At 51.3% G+C, this 16,786-nt stretch overlaps 7 protein-coding genes across 7 annotated transcripts; 4 read left to right on the forward strand and 3 right to left on the reverse strand.

Annotated features, from left to right (window-relative positions):
- Positions 1-762: 762 nt before the first annotated feature.
- Positions 763-3,634, forward strand: M430DRAFT_102814 (hypothetical protein; the record flags this gene model as incomplete). Its single annotated transcript, XM_024860823.1, has 5 exons — positions 763-1,016; positions 1,081-1,648; positions 1,699-1,730; positions 1,781-3,098; positions 3,146-3,634. The coding sequence occupies 5 exons, from the start codon at positions 763-765 to the stop codon at positions 3,632-3,634; spliced, it is 2,661 nt and encodes an 886-aa protein (XP_024720479.1).
- A 353-nt stretch (positions 3,635-3,987) lies between these two features.
- On the forward strand, positions 3,988-5,474 carry M430DRAFT_35565 (hypothetical protein). The gene has a single exon (XM_024866766.1). The coding sequence runs from the start codon at positions 4,039-4,041 to the stop codon at positions 5,362-5,364; it is 1,326 nt and encodes a 441-aa protein (XP_024720480.1). The 5' UTR covers positions 3,988-4,038; the 3' UTR covers positions 5,365-5,474.
- A 102-nt stretch (positions 5,475-5,576) lies between these two features.
- On the reverse strand, positions 5,577-8,154 carry M430DRAFT_141563 (hypothetical protein; the record flags this gene model as incomplete). The annotated part of the gene is made up of 7 exons (XM_024862718.1): positions 8,020-8,154; positions 7,837-7,859; positions 7,087-7,209; positions 7,012-7,037; positions 6,554-6,961; positions 6,050-6,504; positions 5,577-6,000 (listed from the first exon to the last, which is right to left on the reverse strand). Exons 1-7 carry the CDS (start codon positions 8,034-8,036, stop codon positions 5,577-5,579), a joined length of 1,476 nt encoding a protein of 491 aa, XP_024720481.1. The 5' UTR covers positions 8,037-8,154.
- A 272-nt stretch (positions 8,155-8,426) lies between these two features.
- Positions 8,427-10,045, forward strand: M430DRAFT_51294 (hypothetical protein; the record flags this gene model as incomplete). The annotated part of the gene is made up of 3 exons (XM_024868206.1): positions 8,427-8,782; positions 8,862-9,716; positions 9,772-10,045. The coding sequence occupies 3 exons, from the start codon at positions 8,427-8,429 to the stop codon at positions 10,043-10,045; spliced, it is 1,485 nt and encodes a 494-aa protein (XP_024720482.1).
- Positions 10,046-10,609: 564 nt separating this feature from the next.
- Positions 10,610-13,114, reverse strand: M430DRAFT_141569 (hypothetical protein). The gene is made up of 2 exons (XM_024862719.1): positions 12,542-13,114; positions 10,610-12,367 (listed from the first exon to the last, which is right to left on the reverse strand). Exons 1-2 carry the CDS (start codon positions 12,710-12,712, stop codon positions 11,045-11,047), a joined length of 1,494 nt encoding a protein of 497 aa, XP_024720483.1. The 5' UTR covers positions 12,713-13,114; the 3' UTR covers positions 10,610-11,044.
- Positions 13,115-13,299: 185 nt separating this feature from the next.
- M430DRAFT_250897 (hypothetical protein) lies at positions 13,300-13,680 on the forward strand. Its single transcript, XM_024865191.1, has one exon. The coding sequence runs from the start codon at positions 13,355-13,357 to the stop codon at positions 13,619-13,621; it is 267 nt and encodes an 88-aa protein (XP_024720484.1). The 5' UTR covers positions 13,300-13,354; the 3' UTR covers positions 13,622-13,680.
- Positions 13,463-15,611, reverse strand: M430DRAFT_122850 (hypothetical protein). The gene is made up of 3 exons (XM_024861859.1): positions 15,243-15,611; positions 14,922-15,119; positions 13,463-14,868 (listed from the first exon to the last, which is right to left on the reverse strand). The coding sequence occupies exons 1-3, from the start codon at positions 15,486-15,488 to the stop codon at positions 13,741-13,743; spliced, it is 1,572 nt and encodes a 523-aa protein (XP_024720485.1). The 5' UTR covers positions 15,489-15,611; the 3' UTR covers positions 13,463-13,740.
- Positions 15,612-16,786: the final 1,175 nt, after the last annotated feature.

A 16,786-nucleotide genomic window follows, 5' to 3' on the forward strand; every position in this document is an offset into this window, starting at 1 on the left:
GTGTTGGGAGGACTTATGTTGCTGAAGAGAGAAGAGAAGGAGGAAGAGGCAGAGAAGCGGTAGAAGAGGGAGTGGCTTACATAAGAACTTATATAAGGTAAGCTGACATAATCCTCCGCGTCCGAAGCAGCTCGGCTTTAGCTCTCACCGCCTTCCGCTTGCAGCGCGCCCGAGTTTTTGTCTTCGTCTGCGTCCGCGGTTCGGTGGCTTCTGGTTCATCCGGCTCAAGAAACGATCGATGTCGTTTGGTGTTCGAGGATTATCAGTAGTGTACGAGTAGTCGAGAGCCACTCACTTTGCGTGTACTCGACCTTCCTTTCTGGGGCGCCAATGCGTGTCCTTACGTCTGTGGTCGATTTCACGATCCTTTCTTCTTCTCCTTTTTTCCTACGTCCTGCTGCTTCTTCTGCCTTCTCAGCAACAACTCGAAGAAGAGTCTTTAGCAGCGTCTCAAGCTGTTCGAACAAGCCCCTTCACCGCTCCATGTAAGCCCCATGATCCATCCCATCCCCTCCCCACCGCTCTCTTTGGTCAGCCTTGCCCTTAGCCTTTCTCTTCGCCACTTATTCCTGCAAGCCTAGTCAAGGGCGAAGAGATCAAGTGAACAACCCCTCCGCGTTGCGCTCTTGTCGCCCACCATTGCACAGGCTTATCAGAACATATAGTTCACATGTACCCTCTAGACGACCTCAGATATTAGATCGCATTAGACAATCTCCTACAAAAACCGCAACCCGATACTGTTCATCCCGCCGACACGCAATGTGCAAGATGCATGGAACAAGAGAGGCCGAGGGCGGGGGCGTGGATATCACGAATGGCAGAGAGATTCTGCCTGGCAATGTCATACCAAGGCACTACGACCTAACATTGGAACCCGATTTCGAGAAGTTGACATACGATGGCACGGTCGTTATTGATTTGGATGTGGTTGAGAATACCAAGTCCATCACGTTGAATACCCTGGAGATAGATGTCCATAGCACCAAGGTTCTCTCAGGATCTCAGACGATCAGGTGAGTGGCTGCACGGCAGTTTATTCTTTGGAGAGACAATTTCGTTTGGTCTAATACCTAATAGCTCTTCTCCGGAACTCTCTCACAATGAAGACAAACAGACTACCACGGTTGCATTCGGCACAGAAATCCCCAAGGGAAACAAGGCGCAACTTGAGATGAAGTTTACTGGCCAGCTGAACGACAAGATGGCTGGTTTCTACCGCTCGACATACAAGAACAGTGACGGCAGCCAGGGCATTTTGGCTACTACTCAAATGGAACCTACGGATGCACGAAGGGCATTTCCCTGCTTTGACGAACCCGCACTTAAGGCCGAATTCACCATTACTCTGATTGCTGACAAGAAACACACGTGTTTGAGTAATATGGATGTTGCTTCTGAAACCGAGATCAGTGCCACGAAGAAGGCCGTGAAGTTCAACAAATCCCCAAACATGTCCACGTACCTTGTCGCCTTCATTGTCGGTGAACTCAACTATATCGAAACGGACAAGTTTAGACTTCCTATCAGGGTCTACGCCCCGCCTAACCAGGATATTGAGCATGGCCGATTTTCATTGGAGCTTGCCGCTCGTACTCTTGAGTTCTATGAGAAGACCTTTGACAGCAAATTCCCTCTTCCCAAGATGGTAAGTAGTTGTTTGTTGTATTGGCTTCCTCTTCTGACTGGCTGGTATAGGACATGGTTGCGATTCCTGATTTCTCGGCTGGGTAAACTACCCCTGATCTCAAACGAGACTTGTTTGCTGATGTATTATTAGTGCCATGGAGAACTGGGGACTTATCACCTACCGTGTGGTTGATCTCCTTTTCGACCCAGCGACGAGCGGTGCCTCAACCAAAGAACGTGTTGCGGAAGTTGTTCAACATGAGCTTGCTCATCAATGGTTCGGTAACCTGGTTACCATGGACTTCTGGGATGGCCTCTGGCTAAACGAGGGTTTCGCGACGTGGATGTCTTGGTACTCTTGCAACAAATTCTATCCGGAATGGAAGGTATGGGAAAGCTACGTCACGGATACCCTTCAAGGTGCCCTCTCCCTGGATTCTTTGCGCAGCAGTCATCCCATCGAGGTGCCTGTCAAGCGGGCTGATGAGGTCAACCAAATTTTCGACGCCATCTCATACTCCAAGGGTTCATGTGTTATCCGCATGATCTCGAAATACTTGGGAGAAGACGTTTTCATGGAAGGTATCCGTCAGTATCTGAAGAAACACGCCTACGGTAACACTCAAACTGGTGACCTCTGGAACGCTCTCAGCAAGGCTAGTGGAAAGGACGTGGCTAAAATCATGGACATCTGGACTAAATATGTCGGCTATCCTGTGGTCACGGTGACTGAGAATGAGAGCGACAAGACCATCCATGTAAAGCAAAACCGCCTGCTTCGCACCGCTGATGTGAAGCCTGAAGAAGACACAACTCTTTATCCAGTCTTTTTGGGTCTTCGCACAAAGGATGGAATTGATGAAAATCTAGTCCTGTCGAAGCGAGAGGACGTCTTCAAGGTTCAAGATTTTGATTTCTTCAAGCTCAATGCCGACCACACCAGTATTTACCGGACTTCATACACCCCTGCACGCCTCGAAAAGCTCGGCAGGGCTGCCAAGGACGGTCTTCTGAGTGTCGAGGACCGTGCAGGAATGATTGCAGATGCAGGAGCACTTGCAGCCTCTGGATACCAGAAGACTTCCGGTGTTCTGAACTTGCTGAAGGGCTTTGATTCGGAGAGCGAGTTTGTCGTTTGGAATGAGATCCTTACCCGTCTTAGTGCTATCCAAGGAGCCTGGATATTTGAAGATCAGAGTGTCAGGGATGGGCTTGAAGCATTCCAACGTGACCTTGCCAGCGAAAAGGCTCACAAATATGGATGGGAGTTCAAGGACAGTGACGATCACATTCAGCAGCAATTTAAGGCTATGCTTTTTGGCAGTGCTGGGTTGCCCGGTGATAAGAAAGTCATTGCAGCTGCTCAAGATATGTTTGCGAAGTTCGCCGCAGGCGATAAGACAGCAATCCATCCGAACATCAGAGGAAGTGTCTTCAGTATTGTAGTAAAGTATGGTGGAAAGAAAGAAGTAAGTCATACGTCGTTGCTATGTGGGTGATGTCTAACAGATCATAGTACGACATAATTCTCGAAACTTACCGCAATTCAAAGAACAGCGATGAACGGAACACCGCTCTTCGCGTCTTGGGTCGAGCTAGGGACCCAGAACTCATCAAGAAGACTCTGAGCTTGCCCTTCAGTGGGGAAGTCAAGGAGCAAGATATTTACATGCCGATCAGTGGTCTTCGAAGCCATCCTGAGGGTATCGAAGCTCTCTTCAACTGGATGACCGAGAACTGGGACGAGCTCACACGAAGACTCCCTCCCGGTCTGGGTATGCTCGGCACAGTCGTCTCGATCTGCACGTCAAGCTTCTCCAGCTTGGAAGGTCTGGAACGTGTACAGAAATTCTTCGCTGAGAAAAGCACCAAAGGCTTTGATCAAACTCTTGCCCAGAGCTGTGATGCGATCAGAGCAAAGGCAGCATGGCTCGACAGGGATAGACAGGACGTTAAGGATTGGGTCCAATCGTACTCGGTTAAGACTATTAAGAGTGAGTTGTAAACTACCTATCGTCGATATCGGCATGGCATTCTCCGGGGTGCATATGGGTTGGGATATACAATTGTAAATTACTTGGCTATTATCAACATCGACATGGCAATTGTTAGGTGTATATGGGACAGTAGGATGTAGACCATAAAAGGTAAACACGAATCCGCAATCTATACATATCCCCTCTTTTATATAAATCTTAGCTCCCAATTGATACTAAGGAGGGGAAAACCACCTTCGCTACGCCGTCTTTGGGCCCGCCTTCCTTCCTATCGTCCCGATTCGGCTATTCTGCCACCACCCACCGCTCCACCCCACCAAGAAAAAGATATCTTACCTTGAACACACGACTCCACATCCTCAACCACCTCACCCCAAACAAGAATCTCTATCCCGATCCCAGGCCTCCCAAAATGGACGATCCAGCCTTCGAAACGCCCTCCCTCGATCTAAACACGCAAACCATCCTCCTCCACGCCTCCAACCACGACCTCGAGGCTCTCAAACCGCTCCTCCGCATCCCAGGAAATGCCAGCGTGCAAGATCCCGAGACGGGGATGACGCCGCTACACGCGGCTATTAGCGCCTGCGGACCTGCTGCGGGGACTGCTGGGTCTTTGGGGGAGGGAGAAGAGGGGGAGGGGGGGGAGGAGGTCGATATAGAAAAGGCGAAGGAGGTGGTGAAGGAGCTGTTCCTGGCGGGGGCGATCTGGAATGATCTAGATGCTGAGGGGGAGACGCCCGGGTGTGTAGCGTGGCGGCTGGGAAGGAAGGAGCTGTATGAGTTGGTTGTGGAGGCGGGGGTGAGGGCGGAGATGCTGTTGGGGTTGATGGGTGGGTATGAGGCGTTAGAGAGCGGGGAGGAGGATGAGGGGATGGATATTGAAGAAGAAGAAGAAGGTGAAGAAGGAGATGGAGTTATCGTCGTAAGGAAAGGAGAAGGAGAAAGCAACGCGAATGCCGATATAACAACGGGTGAAAAACCGCAGGAAGCAAAAAACGAGGAACCACCAAAGAAGGATGTGAATTCCGAGGACTACCTGAAAAGCGCGCTGAAGTTCGAAGACGATAAATTGCTCGATGAAGATGCGAATGGTGTCATGATGGCTTGGGAAACAGACATCATGCGGCGTAGCGTGGATCTCCTCCTCCCAGACCTGAAGCCGGGGGCTCGCATCCTGAATATCGGTTTCGGCATGGGTATCATCGATCGTATGTTCCGCGCCACCTCTCCCCTATCGCACCACATCATCGAAGCGCACCCCGCGGTCCTCTCAAAGATCAAGGAGGAGGGTTCGGATTTCGGCGCAGCGTGGGAAGCGTCCGCGCCCGAGGGAGGGAAATACGTAGTCCACTCAGGACGCTGGCAGGAAATCGTGCCCAAGTTGTTGGAAGCGGGCGAGGTGTTCGATGCTATCTATTTCGATACCTTTGGTGAGGATTACACACAGCTTAAGCTGTTCTTCTCGGAATACGTCGTCGGGCTCTTGTCTCCGGAAGGACGGTTCGGCTTCTTTAATGGCCTGGGTGCGGATCGCAGGGTGTGTTATGATGTTTATTGTAAGGTTGTGGAGTTGGATCTGTGTGATGCGGGTATGGACGTTGAGTTCACGGATGTCCCGGTTGATCTCGAGGGGATGGGATTAGGGAAGGATGGCGAGGGAGAGTGGAAGGGGGTCAGGAGGAGGTATTTTGCGGTTGATTTATATAGGCTGCCGATATGTACTTTCATGGGATAGAGGTCTTAGTGGAATGGGAAAGGAAAAGTTACTTTGGGATGGACAGAGAGATAGATACCCTTGCATTATAATATGGATTACGAAAAGAGAGCTATATATCCTCGTACCAAAGTCTCCGCTGCAACCTCTCCTTTTTTTTTCTCTATCGTCTAAGAACCACGGCAGTCATAAGCCCACGTGTGCTGCTTAATCTCAACGTATGCAACCCGAGCTTACTTGAAGTTTTCGGGGTGTTGAATACCAGCCAAGTTGCCCTCCTTGACTCTCTTCAACGTCAATGCGGCAATGAGTGCAGCACCAACACCAGAACCATCCTCAGCAGGCAAGATCTCGATTGGGTCCGGATCCCTGGGGCTCTTCTTCGCAGGCCAATCCAGAATCTCACGCAGAGCCACCGCACCGCGAGCCTTGAAGTGTGGATATTTGTTGAAGACTGATCCGTCAGCCCCAACGTGGCAGGTCTTGTAGCCTTTCTTTAAGGCAATTGCTGCAACACCACAGGAAGAGAGGCGAGCTGCACGCGTTCCAATCAGTTCCGCAAGGCGGCGGATGAGCTCGAGTTCGGGGTGAGTGGTTGTTATGCCGAGCTTGTTTTGGAAGAGGTCTTTCGTCTCGGACAAGTTCTCAAATGGATCCCTAGAATGTCATCAGTATGCAACACAGTTCGAGAATGATATCTACTTACTCTTCGATCAAAGACAAGAAGGATGAGTCCAAGGTATAACCCTTTCTGAGCTTATCGATATTCTGACCCTCGAAGATGTGGACCTCCTTGTTGTCGTGCAAATCAACAAGAACCAATCTGAAGATCTCACCAAGATAGAGACCGGCAATCATCTTCTCGAATGCCTGCTGACCTGGACGTGGAGAGTCTTTGTCAATGATGATATCATAAGGGGTTCGTGGTAAGATCTTGTGTTCGTTATCAAAAGCACCCCATTCGCAGTTAATGGCCATTGGCATGTCAGGAGGAAGATTCATGTGGGCCAACTTGGGGATCGATCCGCAATCTTCCATATAAGCAGCATTGCATCCTGTTCCAAAGATACAGCCAATCTTCATGGCGGTATCCGTGTATGCAGATGCGATCAAGGTACCAGTGGTATCGTTAATCAAGGCGGTAAGCTTGATAGGAACTCCCTATTTCTGGGTAAGCATCAATTAATTTAACTGGGGTTAAGTAACGCACTCTCTTGGCAAGAGCAGCCTCAAACATAGGAACCACATTCTGCCCCTCAACACCATCAATGTCAAATCCCTTAGTCCATCGCTGGAGGATACCATGGTCTATGTAATCTTGAGTTGCGGGATAGGAGAAGGTGAAACCGAGGGGCAACTTGTCGAGTTTCTCACCTGAGTGGTGAGTTTCGATGAATTGTTGAAGACAGTCGGCAATGTACTCCCAGAGTTCATCAGCATCGCCAGTTTTGAGTTCCTCCGGCATTCGGTATTTAGATTGAATGATATCGAACTCTGACTTCTCGTCGGTCAGAATGATCTCGCAAACTCGCAAGTTGGTTCCACCCATATCCAAAGCTAGAAAAGTACCAGTCTCATAACCTGTTGGGAAGGACATGCACCAAGTCGGGTTCATTGGCTGAGGTAAATTAGCATCATTGCTTAAACGAGACGATGATTTCTTCTTACAATGCTACCGCCCTCAACGCTGAGACCTGCATAAATGTCAATTAAGGTTATCGGCAACTTTCAAAGGAGACGTACCTTTCTCAAGTTCAGAAACGAAATGCTTCGTGACCGCTTTCAGCTTAGCAGCATCAACGGTGAATAACTCCTCCAGCCTCTTGATCTCCTGCATCAAATCCCTTGGCACATCGGCCATGGAACCTGAAAGCCATGTCAGTTATGCGTCCAAGGCCATATAGTCTCGAAATATGAAATCAATGATAAAAGGAAAGCCAAGCCAAGCCACAAACACGGCCCCCACACATGATGATGTCACGTGATAGCGGTGAGCTGAAATCTATTTGCTTTTTTCTGATCTCATGATTTGAAAGACCTAAAGCTCCGCTCTTGTGTGTGGGGGATAGAATGATAAAATTGCGGAGTTGGAGTGGGGGAATGGGGAATTGGGATAGTGGAGGAGGCCATCTCAGCTCGAGGTCGACCCGAGTGGGCCAATTTGCTCCGAGGACAATGGCAAGAGCAAAGTTCGGGGTTGGGTAGAAAGATAAGAAAATCCGCATTAAATGACCTGTGTATTTCATCCATTGTTGCTGGAGAAATGGAAACATCTTGTTTCCTTAGTTTGTTGACATGAGAAGTTGACAATGAGTGTTGGGGAGAGTGGTGGGTTGATGTTTAGGGACCATCGACAGTTTATCAACAGCCCACGAGGCTTAGATACTTCCTCATACAAGCTCAGAAGCGATAAGCGGATATCTCTATCCTGAAAACATGCAAAACGCGACAAGTGAATAACTCAACAATATCAGAGCCGACTGAGGTACGTACCCTTCCGGGACGGAGGCTTTCTTCTGCACCAGAAGTTAGCAACGGTCTCATGGAACGTGGTATGGAACACGGTTCATGAGCCTGGAGCCACATTTACTCTTCAGATGGTGTCTTGAGAGTAAGGGTTGCCTCATTGCTCATGAAGCCGTCCTAGAGAGAGGGGTAATTTCTGGGGATACGTACGGTCCGAGGCCCACCATGATGGAAGCAGGTCAACGACGCTTGGTAGTTGAGGGTTCTGGATAAGAAAAGATGGAGGATGGAGAGAAGGGAGACGGCGAGAGAGCAGCGAAGGTTGTAATTGTTCAGGAATCCAGGAACCCAGGAACTTGGAAGTTCAAGACTGGAATCCGGAGAGAAAGACGAGTGATGGCATCCGTGGGGCAGCCCATGCCGGTCTTTGCCTAATCCATGCAGACAGCTAAAAATATCCGCGCGCTTCGACGCTTCGACCCGCACGCGCTTAGGATGATCCAGAGAGGACACTCTGTCTGGCTAAGCTTCCCGCGACTTGGCTTGACTTGGATTTGGAGTCTCTTCCTCTCGACGCCTCTTTGATACCAGGCCTGGTCTGCCTCCCCAAATTCAAGATGAGGCTCTTTTCAATTGCGGCCGCCGTCCTCTCCTTGGCTTCAGCAGCTGTCTGCGCGGAGAAGGGCAACCTGACGACACCACTCACATCCCGAGTCGTCCTGCCTGCGAACTTCAAGCCCCCACAAGTGTTTAAGAACGCAAACTTGGTGCATATCGTCAACTTAGAGAGGGGGTACCCAAGGGAATTGATTAACGTGGTCATTGAGAATATCGCCAGCACGCCTCAGGATGAGTACTTCATCCCGTTTACGTCGCAGCAGATGGAGACAATTGGAGGATTGGAGGTGAAGGACAAGAAGGATGCAGATGGGAGGTTATTTGAAGTTGAAGCTGTCGAATTTGACCCACAAAGGTACGACTAATCGACGACTAAGCAACGACTCTACGGTCCTTTCTCCTTCGAAGAATGTACCTAGCTAATCCATCACCAGTGACACACAGTTCTACCGCGTCCGTCTTCCGAAAGCTCTCGCACCTAAAGCTCAGCAAACATTGGCCATCTCGTACTCTTTCTTATCCAGTTTACGGCCTCTCCCGTCAAGAATTGAGCAACAAGAGAACCAGTTCCTTGTCTACACCTTCTCCGCCTATTGCCCTTCGTCGTACGTCACATCAAAGCAAAAGACAGAAGTCAAGTTTGGTACCGCAAATATCCCTGAATATACCATCATCCCAGGAGGAAAGGGGGAGCCGGAATCACCCCAGAAGCAGGGCACGAAATTCACATATGGCCCATTTGGCGAGGTACCAGCCGGGGCCTTGGAACCTGTCAGAGTGCGGTATGAATTTACAAAGCCTCTCATTCATGTCTCACGCCTCGAGCGAGATATCGAAGTCAGCCATTGGGGCGGGAACATTGCCTTTGAAGAGCGCTATACTATGCACAACCGAGCCGCAAACCTCACCAAGCAGTTCTCACGCTTGCAATGGGCTCAGCAGCAATACTACAACCCCCCTACCACAGCGATCCGAGAACTCAAGTTCCCCTTGAAGGTTGGAAGTCTGACGCCCTATTTCACGGACGTGATTGGGAATGTGTCAACCTCTCGATTCAGGAGCAATAAGAGGGAAGCCAGCCTCGAGATCAAACCACGATACCCTATCTTCGGAGGGTGGAATTACCCCTTCCGTATCGGATGGGATGCCGATCTCAAGAACTTCCTCAGGAAGTTAAATGGCGGCGATAGCTATGTGCTCAAGGTTCCATTCCTCGAAGGCCCCAAACAGCCCGAGGGCCTAGAATACGAGCACATCGAGCTCCGCATCATCCTCCCGGAAGGAGCCGAGTACGCCTCTCCCCCCTCCTCCCATCAATCATCCCCACACTAACACACCAAGCAGGAACGTCAAATACAGCACGACGATGCCACACATCAGTTCCTCGCTCGGCCTGCACAAAACCTTCATGGACACGCTGGGCCGCACCACGCTCACGCTGCACGCCCACAACATCGTCGATGACCTGCGCGACCGCGACGTCATCGTCACCTACGACTACCCGTTCCTCGCGGGCCTGCGCAAGCCGCTGGTCATCTTCGGCGGGGTGCTTAGCTGCTTCGTGGCTGCGTGGGCCGTCGGCTGCTTGGATGTGGGCATTAGAGGGAAGCGCTCGTGAGGAGTTCAGTTTGTTGTTGCCATGAGATGTACTTTGTGTTATTAGTATGTTATTGTAGAAATATTAAAGGGAAAAAAAGAAAATATCTCAGGATTCCTTTTTCGTGTGCGGGATATAGGTAGGGAATCTGTGCGCTGTCTCTGGGCTTGCTTCGTCTTGTTATGGATTGGATCTAATGTCATGTAAGGTAACCTTACCTTGGGTATTATATATATCACCCCTTCCCCCCCCCCCCTCCCTCTTTTTCTCTTTCCCCATCTCCCCCCCTTTCCCTCTCTGTCTTTCTATTTTCTTAAAAGTTCCATCCCCCATCCCCCCCCCCTCTCTCTTTTCTCTTCAAAAAAAAAACACACATTCCCACCCCATCCCATCCATCCTATTCCATTCCATATCTCTTCTTTCCCTTTATTCAAATTCAAATTCAAATTAAATAAAAAAAAATAAAAATATGGATTTACTCATATCCCAGGGATCTATCTCCTTCTATGAGGTACCTATGCAGTTATGTGGTCTAGGTACGATAGGTAATGAATGATGAATGAACTTTAGGTTTAATTTGATTTTATGTTCTTATGTATCTAAGTAATGTATAGTATAGTATGTATTGTATGACCCCTTCTTCCAAACGCCATGCCATGCCATGCGATGCGATGTGATGCGATGCTCCCTATGGATGAAGAAAGAAGAAGAAGAAAAAAAAGCCCCCAAAAAATAAAAAGGGGGGGTAAGAAAGAGGATAAGTAAGTAAGGAGGGCGAAAAAAAGGCCCAAAGATCACGCATGCATGTATGCATGCATGCATGCTAAAGAAGACTCTCTCTATATGAACCGGATCCGATCCCCCCTCTTCCTATCCTACCAAGCCAAGACAGCTAGCCATCCATGCATTTCATCCATCCATCCATCCATCCATCCATCCATCCATTCCCTAAGTAGCCTCCCAGCCGTATCAGAAAGCCAGAAGCCAGAAGCTGAAGCTGAAGCCGAAGTCGAAGCTGAATCAGAAGAGGGAGCATCCATTAACCTTCCTCTCAAACGCACGCGCGAAGAACTCCTGCATCGCGACGTAGTGGAAGCAGATGCCGCCCAGCACCGCAAAATGCCACAGGTTATGGCTGCCTCCGATATAGTCAAAGGCGCCGGGGAACCAGCGCTCGGGGACCTGGGACGCGTAGACGCAGGCGCCGACCAGGTAGACGGCGAGGCTCTTGGCGATCGGGGCGTAGAAGGACCAGGCCCAGGCGGAGCCGCGCGTGAGGTTGAGCTGCAGGACGGGCGCGAAGCCGGTCGCGGCCAGCGCCGAGTAGAAGATGACGCGGGCCCAGGCCATGTCGCTGCGGTTGAAGGTCGGGTGCCAGGGGAGGATGACGCCGCCGATGCCGAGGGTCGTGGTCAGCGTCATGTAGACCCAGCGCGAGACGGGCTCGCAGTAGAAGGCCGTGTACTCGGTCGTCATGATGGAGGCGGCGATGAGGAGCGAGATGCCCGTGTAGTCGACGCAGGCGAAGCGCTCCATGAGCGTCTGGTCGGCCACCGAGTTCATCGTGTGCCACATGGTGCTGCAGACCAGGCACTTGCAGGCCGCGAAGAAGAAGACGGCCGCGATGCAGACGTCGGTGTTGGTGCTGAGGCTGAAGTTCGACGACGACGGGTAGAAGTGGAAGGCGATGGCCAGCACGATCATCAGCCCGATGGCGTGGGACCAGATGTTGACCAGCTCGTTCGAGATGCCGAACATGGACCGCACGCACTCGATCTTGGACGCGCTGAAGCGGTACCCCCGGACGATGTGCGGGTTGACACGCCAGGGGACCGGCAGGTCTTCGTACCGGATGAGCCCATTCTCACGAGCGCGCTGGATGGCCGCTTCGATGTGCTCCTCCATCGTCTCGGCGGCCTTCATGGCTCGCTCGATCCCCTCGTCCACCACCTCCCTGGCCCTCCCAATGCCCTCATCCACCACGCGCCGGCCTCCATCCATGAGGCTGCCCGCGGCGCCCGCAAAACCCTGCTCCCGCATCTTGGAGGCGCGGGCCTCAAAGTCGGACAGGATGCCGTCCAGCAGGCCGATGCCGATGTTGACCTTCTCGCCCATGGTCTCCTTGGCCGCGAGCGCATCCTGATACCGCGACTCGATCGTCTCGACCATGACCCGAGCCCTCCTCCACCCGGCGCCGATCACCTCGCCCGAGACCTGACTGCAGCGGGCTCGCACGGCCTGCAGCGTGGCATACGCCCTGCTGATCCCCGTGTCCAGGTTGAGATTCCCATAGTTCTCGAGGACGTCCAGCCGCCGCTCCAATTCAGAGAGGAAGATATCCACCTGCGACGCAACAGACGATTAGCATTTATTCTTCCACGTCGTTTCATTCATTTTCATCCCTGCTCTCCCCCTCTCTTCCCATGCGAGACGCCCGCGGGGTAGCAGTTGTGGTGGTGGTTCGTGGTGGTGCGGGGGGGAGGGGGGAAGGGGGCAAGTAGGAAAATACAAACAAACCTTCAACAACAGCCCCTCCTCACCATCCATAGCTAAATTATACTCTGCGCTCTTCCGACGCGGATGCACCGACGAGTGGCGTCTCCGATAATTCAAGTTTCTCTGCGCGTCCAAGCCCGTGGCGACGACGCTCTCATCGTGCGTCTCGACCTTGAGCGCGGCCATCTTCATGAGCGGTGCACCGCAGCGGGGGGAGAGGGGGATCGAGCCCTCTTATACCACCCTCACTCGTCCGTCGCTCCAATGCAAATGCACAATGCAAATGCAAATGCGATGCGATGCGGCAAAGATCAAAAAAAGGATCCAGAAGCGGATATAATCAATTGACTACAGCAAGACAACAGACAAGTAGTAAATAAAGAGAGCCAGTGACGGCACGTGGGGGGAATGAGGGAGGCCGAGGGAGTTTGTGACGAGTTGCAGATGTCGTAGAAATTGGGCGTGTGGTCCGAGGCGAGCGCGGCGATTGGAGCTCGCTTTTGTTGAGCTGAGCTGAGCGGGCGCGGTTTGCTTTTTTGTCGGATGCTGTTCGTTCGTTCGTTCGTTTGTTATCAGCTGGTTATCGTATCAGAAGGCTTCGATACCTTATGTACCATGTACTGTAGAAGCAAGCAAGTACTGTATGTCCCGCGGTACCTTGACTGATGGAAGGGTAAGAAGAAAGAAGAATTCTTGTTCCAAGTTCCTTCCAACTGCAAGAAACAGAGAAAGAAGAAGTCTTTTGAGCGAGAATAATCAAAAGGAAAAAGGAAAAAGGGAGCAGAACAAAACAAAACCACTAAATCCCACTCTGCGCAGTCAGTCTGTTTCTCAATGAATCGGTTAAGCGGCAGTTTCTTTCCTGACATGTGCTTTTCGGACCCCGAGTCCCGTTCCTGGCGCCAGACGGGAAGATCTGCACGGGTGGCGGATCATATCGCGATTCTGCTTCTCTTTTCTTTTTCTTATTATCGGCAGATATGTTTTCATATATCCCCCTTTTGTATTTGCCAATATATATTGCATAGACCTTGCTGTTATGTATATATACTTGCTGACCTACACATACAACACCACATCACATCTCGCCCCCCCTCGTAAGAAAAATCCATATTAAAAGGAGCTCTATTAGTACCTAGGACAAGCAAGAAGAAGCCGTTTTCATGATCCTCATCGACGCAGCCAGCCATGCAACATTTTCCGTATCCAACCCCTACTACCTAAGCCCGCTCTCTCCGCTCCCACGCAATCACCGCCGGCGCGAGCGGCCGGCTGAAGAGACTCGAGTAATCCGTAGCAGGCACGTTCTTGCTCCCGTCCACAGTGCGGAACTTGAACTCGCGGACCATGGTCGCGGTGATAGTCACCAGCTGCACTGTCGCGAATTGCTCGCCGATGCAGCGGTGGCGACCCGCGCCGAACGGAAGGTAGGGTGAGGATGCGCCCTTGGAGATCAGTCCGTACCCGTAGTCCTCCTTCTCCTCTTCGACATCGGCGCCAACCACACCCCCAGATCCCGCGTCCCAGCGGTGCGGGTCCCAGAGTTCCGCGTTGGGGAAGAATTCCTCGTCGCGGGACGTACACCCCGGTGAGGCAAGGAGAACGTGCGAGGTGGGAACGACATACTTGGTGCCAGTGACGGGCATGGGTGATTTAACCGCGCGCATGATGGAGTGGATGGGGGTGTGCAGGCGGAGGACTTCCTTGAGGACATTCTGGTGCATGGTGAGTTTGGACAGGTCTTCGTACGTGAGAGGGCGGAGGTCGGGGCCGAGGACTCGGATCTGTTCTTGGTAGAGCTCCTCCATGATATCTGGTCGGGCAGCGAGACGGAGCATGATCCAGGAGCTGGTGGAGGACGAAGAGTGCTGACCTGCCATGAGGAGTGCGATCATCATGTGCGCAATTTCTTTGTCAGGGACAGGCGTGCCATCCTTGTATTTCGAATCCATCAATTGCCACATAATATCCATCCCCCTCTTCTCCTTCCCAGCACGTCGCGTTTGGATAATCTCCATGTAGGTCTTTGCAAGGGTTCGTTGGGCGTGGTCGCGTGCGCGATTGTGGGGGAGAGGGGCCCAGTGAAGCATGAAGTTGATTGGGCTGAATCCCATATCGAGATCGTGATAGAGGTCTGCGAAGGAGGAGTCGAATTTATCACGGACCTCCTTGCCTTGGAGAGCATGCGAGGCGGTATAGATGGTGATCTCGGCCATACTGTTCGGTATGTTGACAGTTCCCTTCTGACCCTTGAAGTCCGAGGAGCGCTTGATGAAGTTCTCAACTTCTTGCTGGATGATCGGGACATAGGAGCGGAAGGCGTCGGTGGTCAGGCCGACCTTCATAAACTACAGCCATTGTCAGTATCTGCAGGGGAACCCTCCCATGAGGAGTAGCCTACCTTCTTCTGCTCCATCAACTTCGCATTTGGACAATCGTACACGACATCAGAGCCAAAGACCGGTGTCGTCAACACCGTATAGATCTCCTCCGCATTGACATCCTTCAGCTTCCCATTGAGAATAAAATCATTCCCCTGGCGACCCAGATAAACCGTCGTCTTCTTCCCCAGCAAGATGAACGTGAAGATATCACCATACTATATATATCACTAATCAGCGCCAATCCACTACCCGTCCCAAATTCCCCATTCACATAACCCCAAAAAAACCAAAGATATATAGATAGATAGGGGGGGGGGGAAGGGGGGGGGAGAGCAAACCTTCGCCCTGCACTTATTGAAAAACCCATACGGATCCATCCCATACGTAATCGTACTCCCAATAACGGGAAACCAGTGAAAGACCACGGGCGGCTCATTCGGGTTGCGGAACAGCAGCTGGTTCAGCACGTTCAGCACGACGGCCAGGACCACGAACGCGGCTGCGCCAGCGCCGAGCAGGACCGCGAGCCCGCGCTGCGCCGCCAGCTCCATAAGGGGCGTTCTGATAGCCTCGAGAATACCCATCGTGCCTGCAGTAAAGAAGGGAGATGGGGGAGATCGAGGCGTGGAGGGAGGGGCGAATTGGGTGAGATGTGGTGTGGTGGTGGTGGTGAAGGTTGAAGGTGTAATTTATACCAGGAACATTATTATTTAGATAGTAGGGAGGTGCATATTGCCTGATGTGGTGGTCCCATTTCTTAGCGGAGTGGGCCGTGCCCGTGCCTGGCTTCGCGGCCTCCGTGTCGCAGATCGAAAATCCTACGCTCCTGATTGGCGTCTCGTATTCGGGTTCGACACTACTCTGCCCTTCTTCAGCCCAGCCCTTCATCAAGTCTTTTATCCGATTCGGTTGCCAAAAACAGCCAAGCCAGTCCAACAGTCTGGCGCAGGTGGTGTGGTGTAATGGTAGCACGTGACGTTGTGGCATCCCTCCTCCACCGGAATATCCACACTGATCCGTTTCAATCTGGGTTCGATTCCCAGCACCGCCAAGAGCAGATCTTGGATTGAAAATGTAGGCGGTTCGATTCCGCTAGATTTGTCAACTATCTTTTTTCTATTTTTGTAGATTATGTGTTTTTTTATCTGGTTGTTAACCTATGGACCTTTTTGTACCGTCCTGTAGCAACAGGAACCAAGCAAGTCAGTACAACAGTCTGGCCAAGGTGGTGTGGTGTAATGGTAGCACGTGACGTTGTGGAATTCTGTCCCCGGAATCATCACACTGATCCGTTTCAATCTGGGTTCGATTCCCAGCACCGCCAAGATAATCACAATCTTGGATTGAAGATGTAGGTGGTTCAATTCCACTTATACGCATACCTTGACTTTTTGCATACCTTAAATTTTTTTTGCCTCTCTCTCCCAAATACCCCCTCTCTCCCTCTCTCCCTCCCCCCCAAAAGAGATCAAAAAAGACCCCAAAAAAAAAAAAAAAAAGAAGAAAGAAGAAACAGAAAAAAAAAGGCAGAACCTCGTCTCAAGCCCTCTCAATCCCGCCCCCAAAAAAAAATAATCAATCGACGTATAAGATGGGTTCAAACCACCTGTACTTCCAATCCAAGAATAAGCTCCTGGCGGTGCTGGGAATCGAACCCAGATTGAAACGGATCAAGTGTAGAAATTCCCTGCGAGGGGAGGGAGATCGCCACAACGTCACGTGCTACCATTACACCACACCACCTGCACCAGAGAGGGGGAGGGTTCTGACTAGTTGGGTTTGTTTGTTGGGGGGAATTGTGGGTAAATGTATTGATGAATGAGGTGAGGAACATAGATAGATAGGCAGGGAGGTGGTTTTATATATAAAAGGGGGGGGGGGT

This window comes from Amorphotheca resinae (assembly GCF_003019875.1).
Source record: "Amorphotheca resinae ATCC 22711 unplaced genomic scaffold M430scaffold_7, whole genome shotgun sequence".
Taxonomy (NCBI): domain Eukaryota; kingdom Fungi; phylum Ascomycota; class Leotiomycetes; order Helotiales; family Amorphothecaceae; genus Amorphotheca; species Amorphotheca resinae.

What these genes read in the sequence shown, in the direction of transcription:
- M430DRAFT_35565 (XM_024866766.1), top strand. Translation starts at nt 4,039, where the DNA reads ATGGACGATCCAGCCTTCGAAACGCCCTCCCTCGATCTAAACACGCAA.
- M430DRAFT_141569 (XM_024862719.1), bottom strand. Translation starts at nt 12,712, where the DNA reads ATGAAGATGGCCGCGCTCAAGGTCGAGACGCACGATGAGAGCGTCGTC. An exon ending in AGGAGGGGCTGTTGTTGAAG is followed by an intron (nt 12,368 to 12,541) that starts GTTTGTTTGTAT and finishes GTTGCGTCGCAG; the next exon opens with GTGGATATCTTCCTCTCTGA.
- M430DRAFT_250897 (XM_024865191.1), top strand. Translation starts at nt 13,355, where the DNA reads ATGAATCGGTTAAGCGGCAGTTTCTTTCCTGACATGTGCTTTTCGGAC.
- M430DRAFT_122850 (XM_024861859.1), bottom strand. Translation starts at nt 15,488, where the DNA reads ATGGGTATTCTCGAGGCTATCAGAACGCCCCTTATGGAGCTGGCGGCG. An exon ending in TCAATAAGTGCAGGGCGAAG is followed by an intron (nt 15,120 to 15,242) that starts GTTTGCTCTCCC and finishes TGATATATATAG; the next exon opens with TATGGTGATATCTTCACGTT. An exon ending in AGTTGATGGAGCAGAAGAAG is followed by an intron (nt 14,869 to 14,921) that starts GTAGGCTACTCC and finishes CAATGGCTGTAG; the next exon opens with TTTATGAAGGTCGGCCTGAC.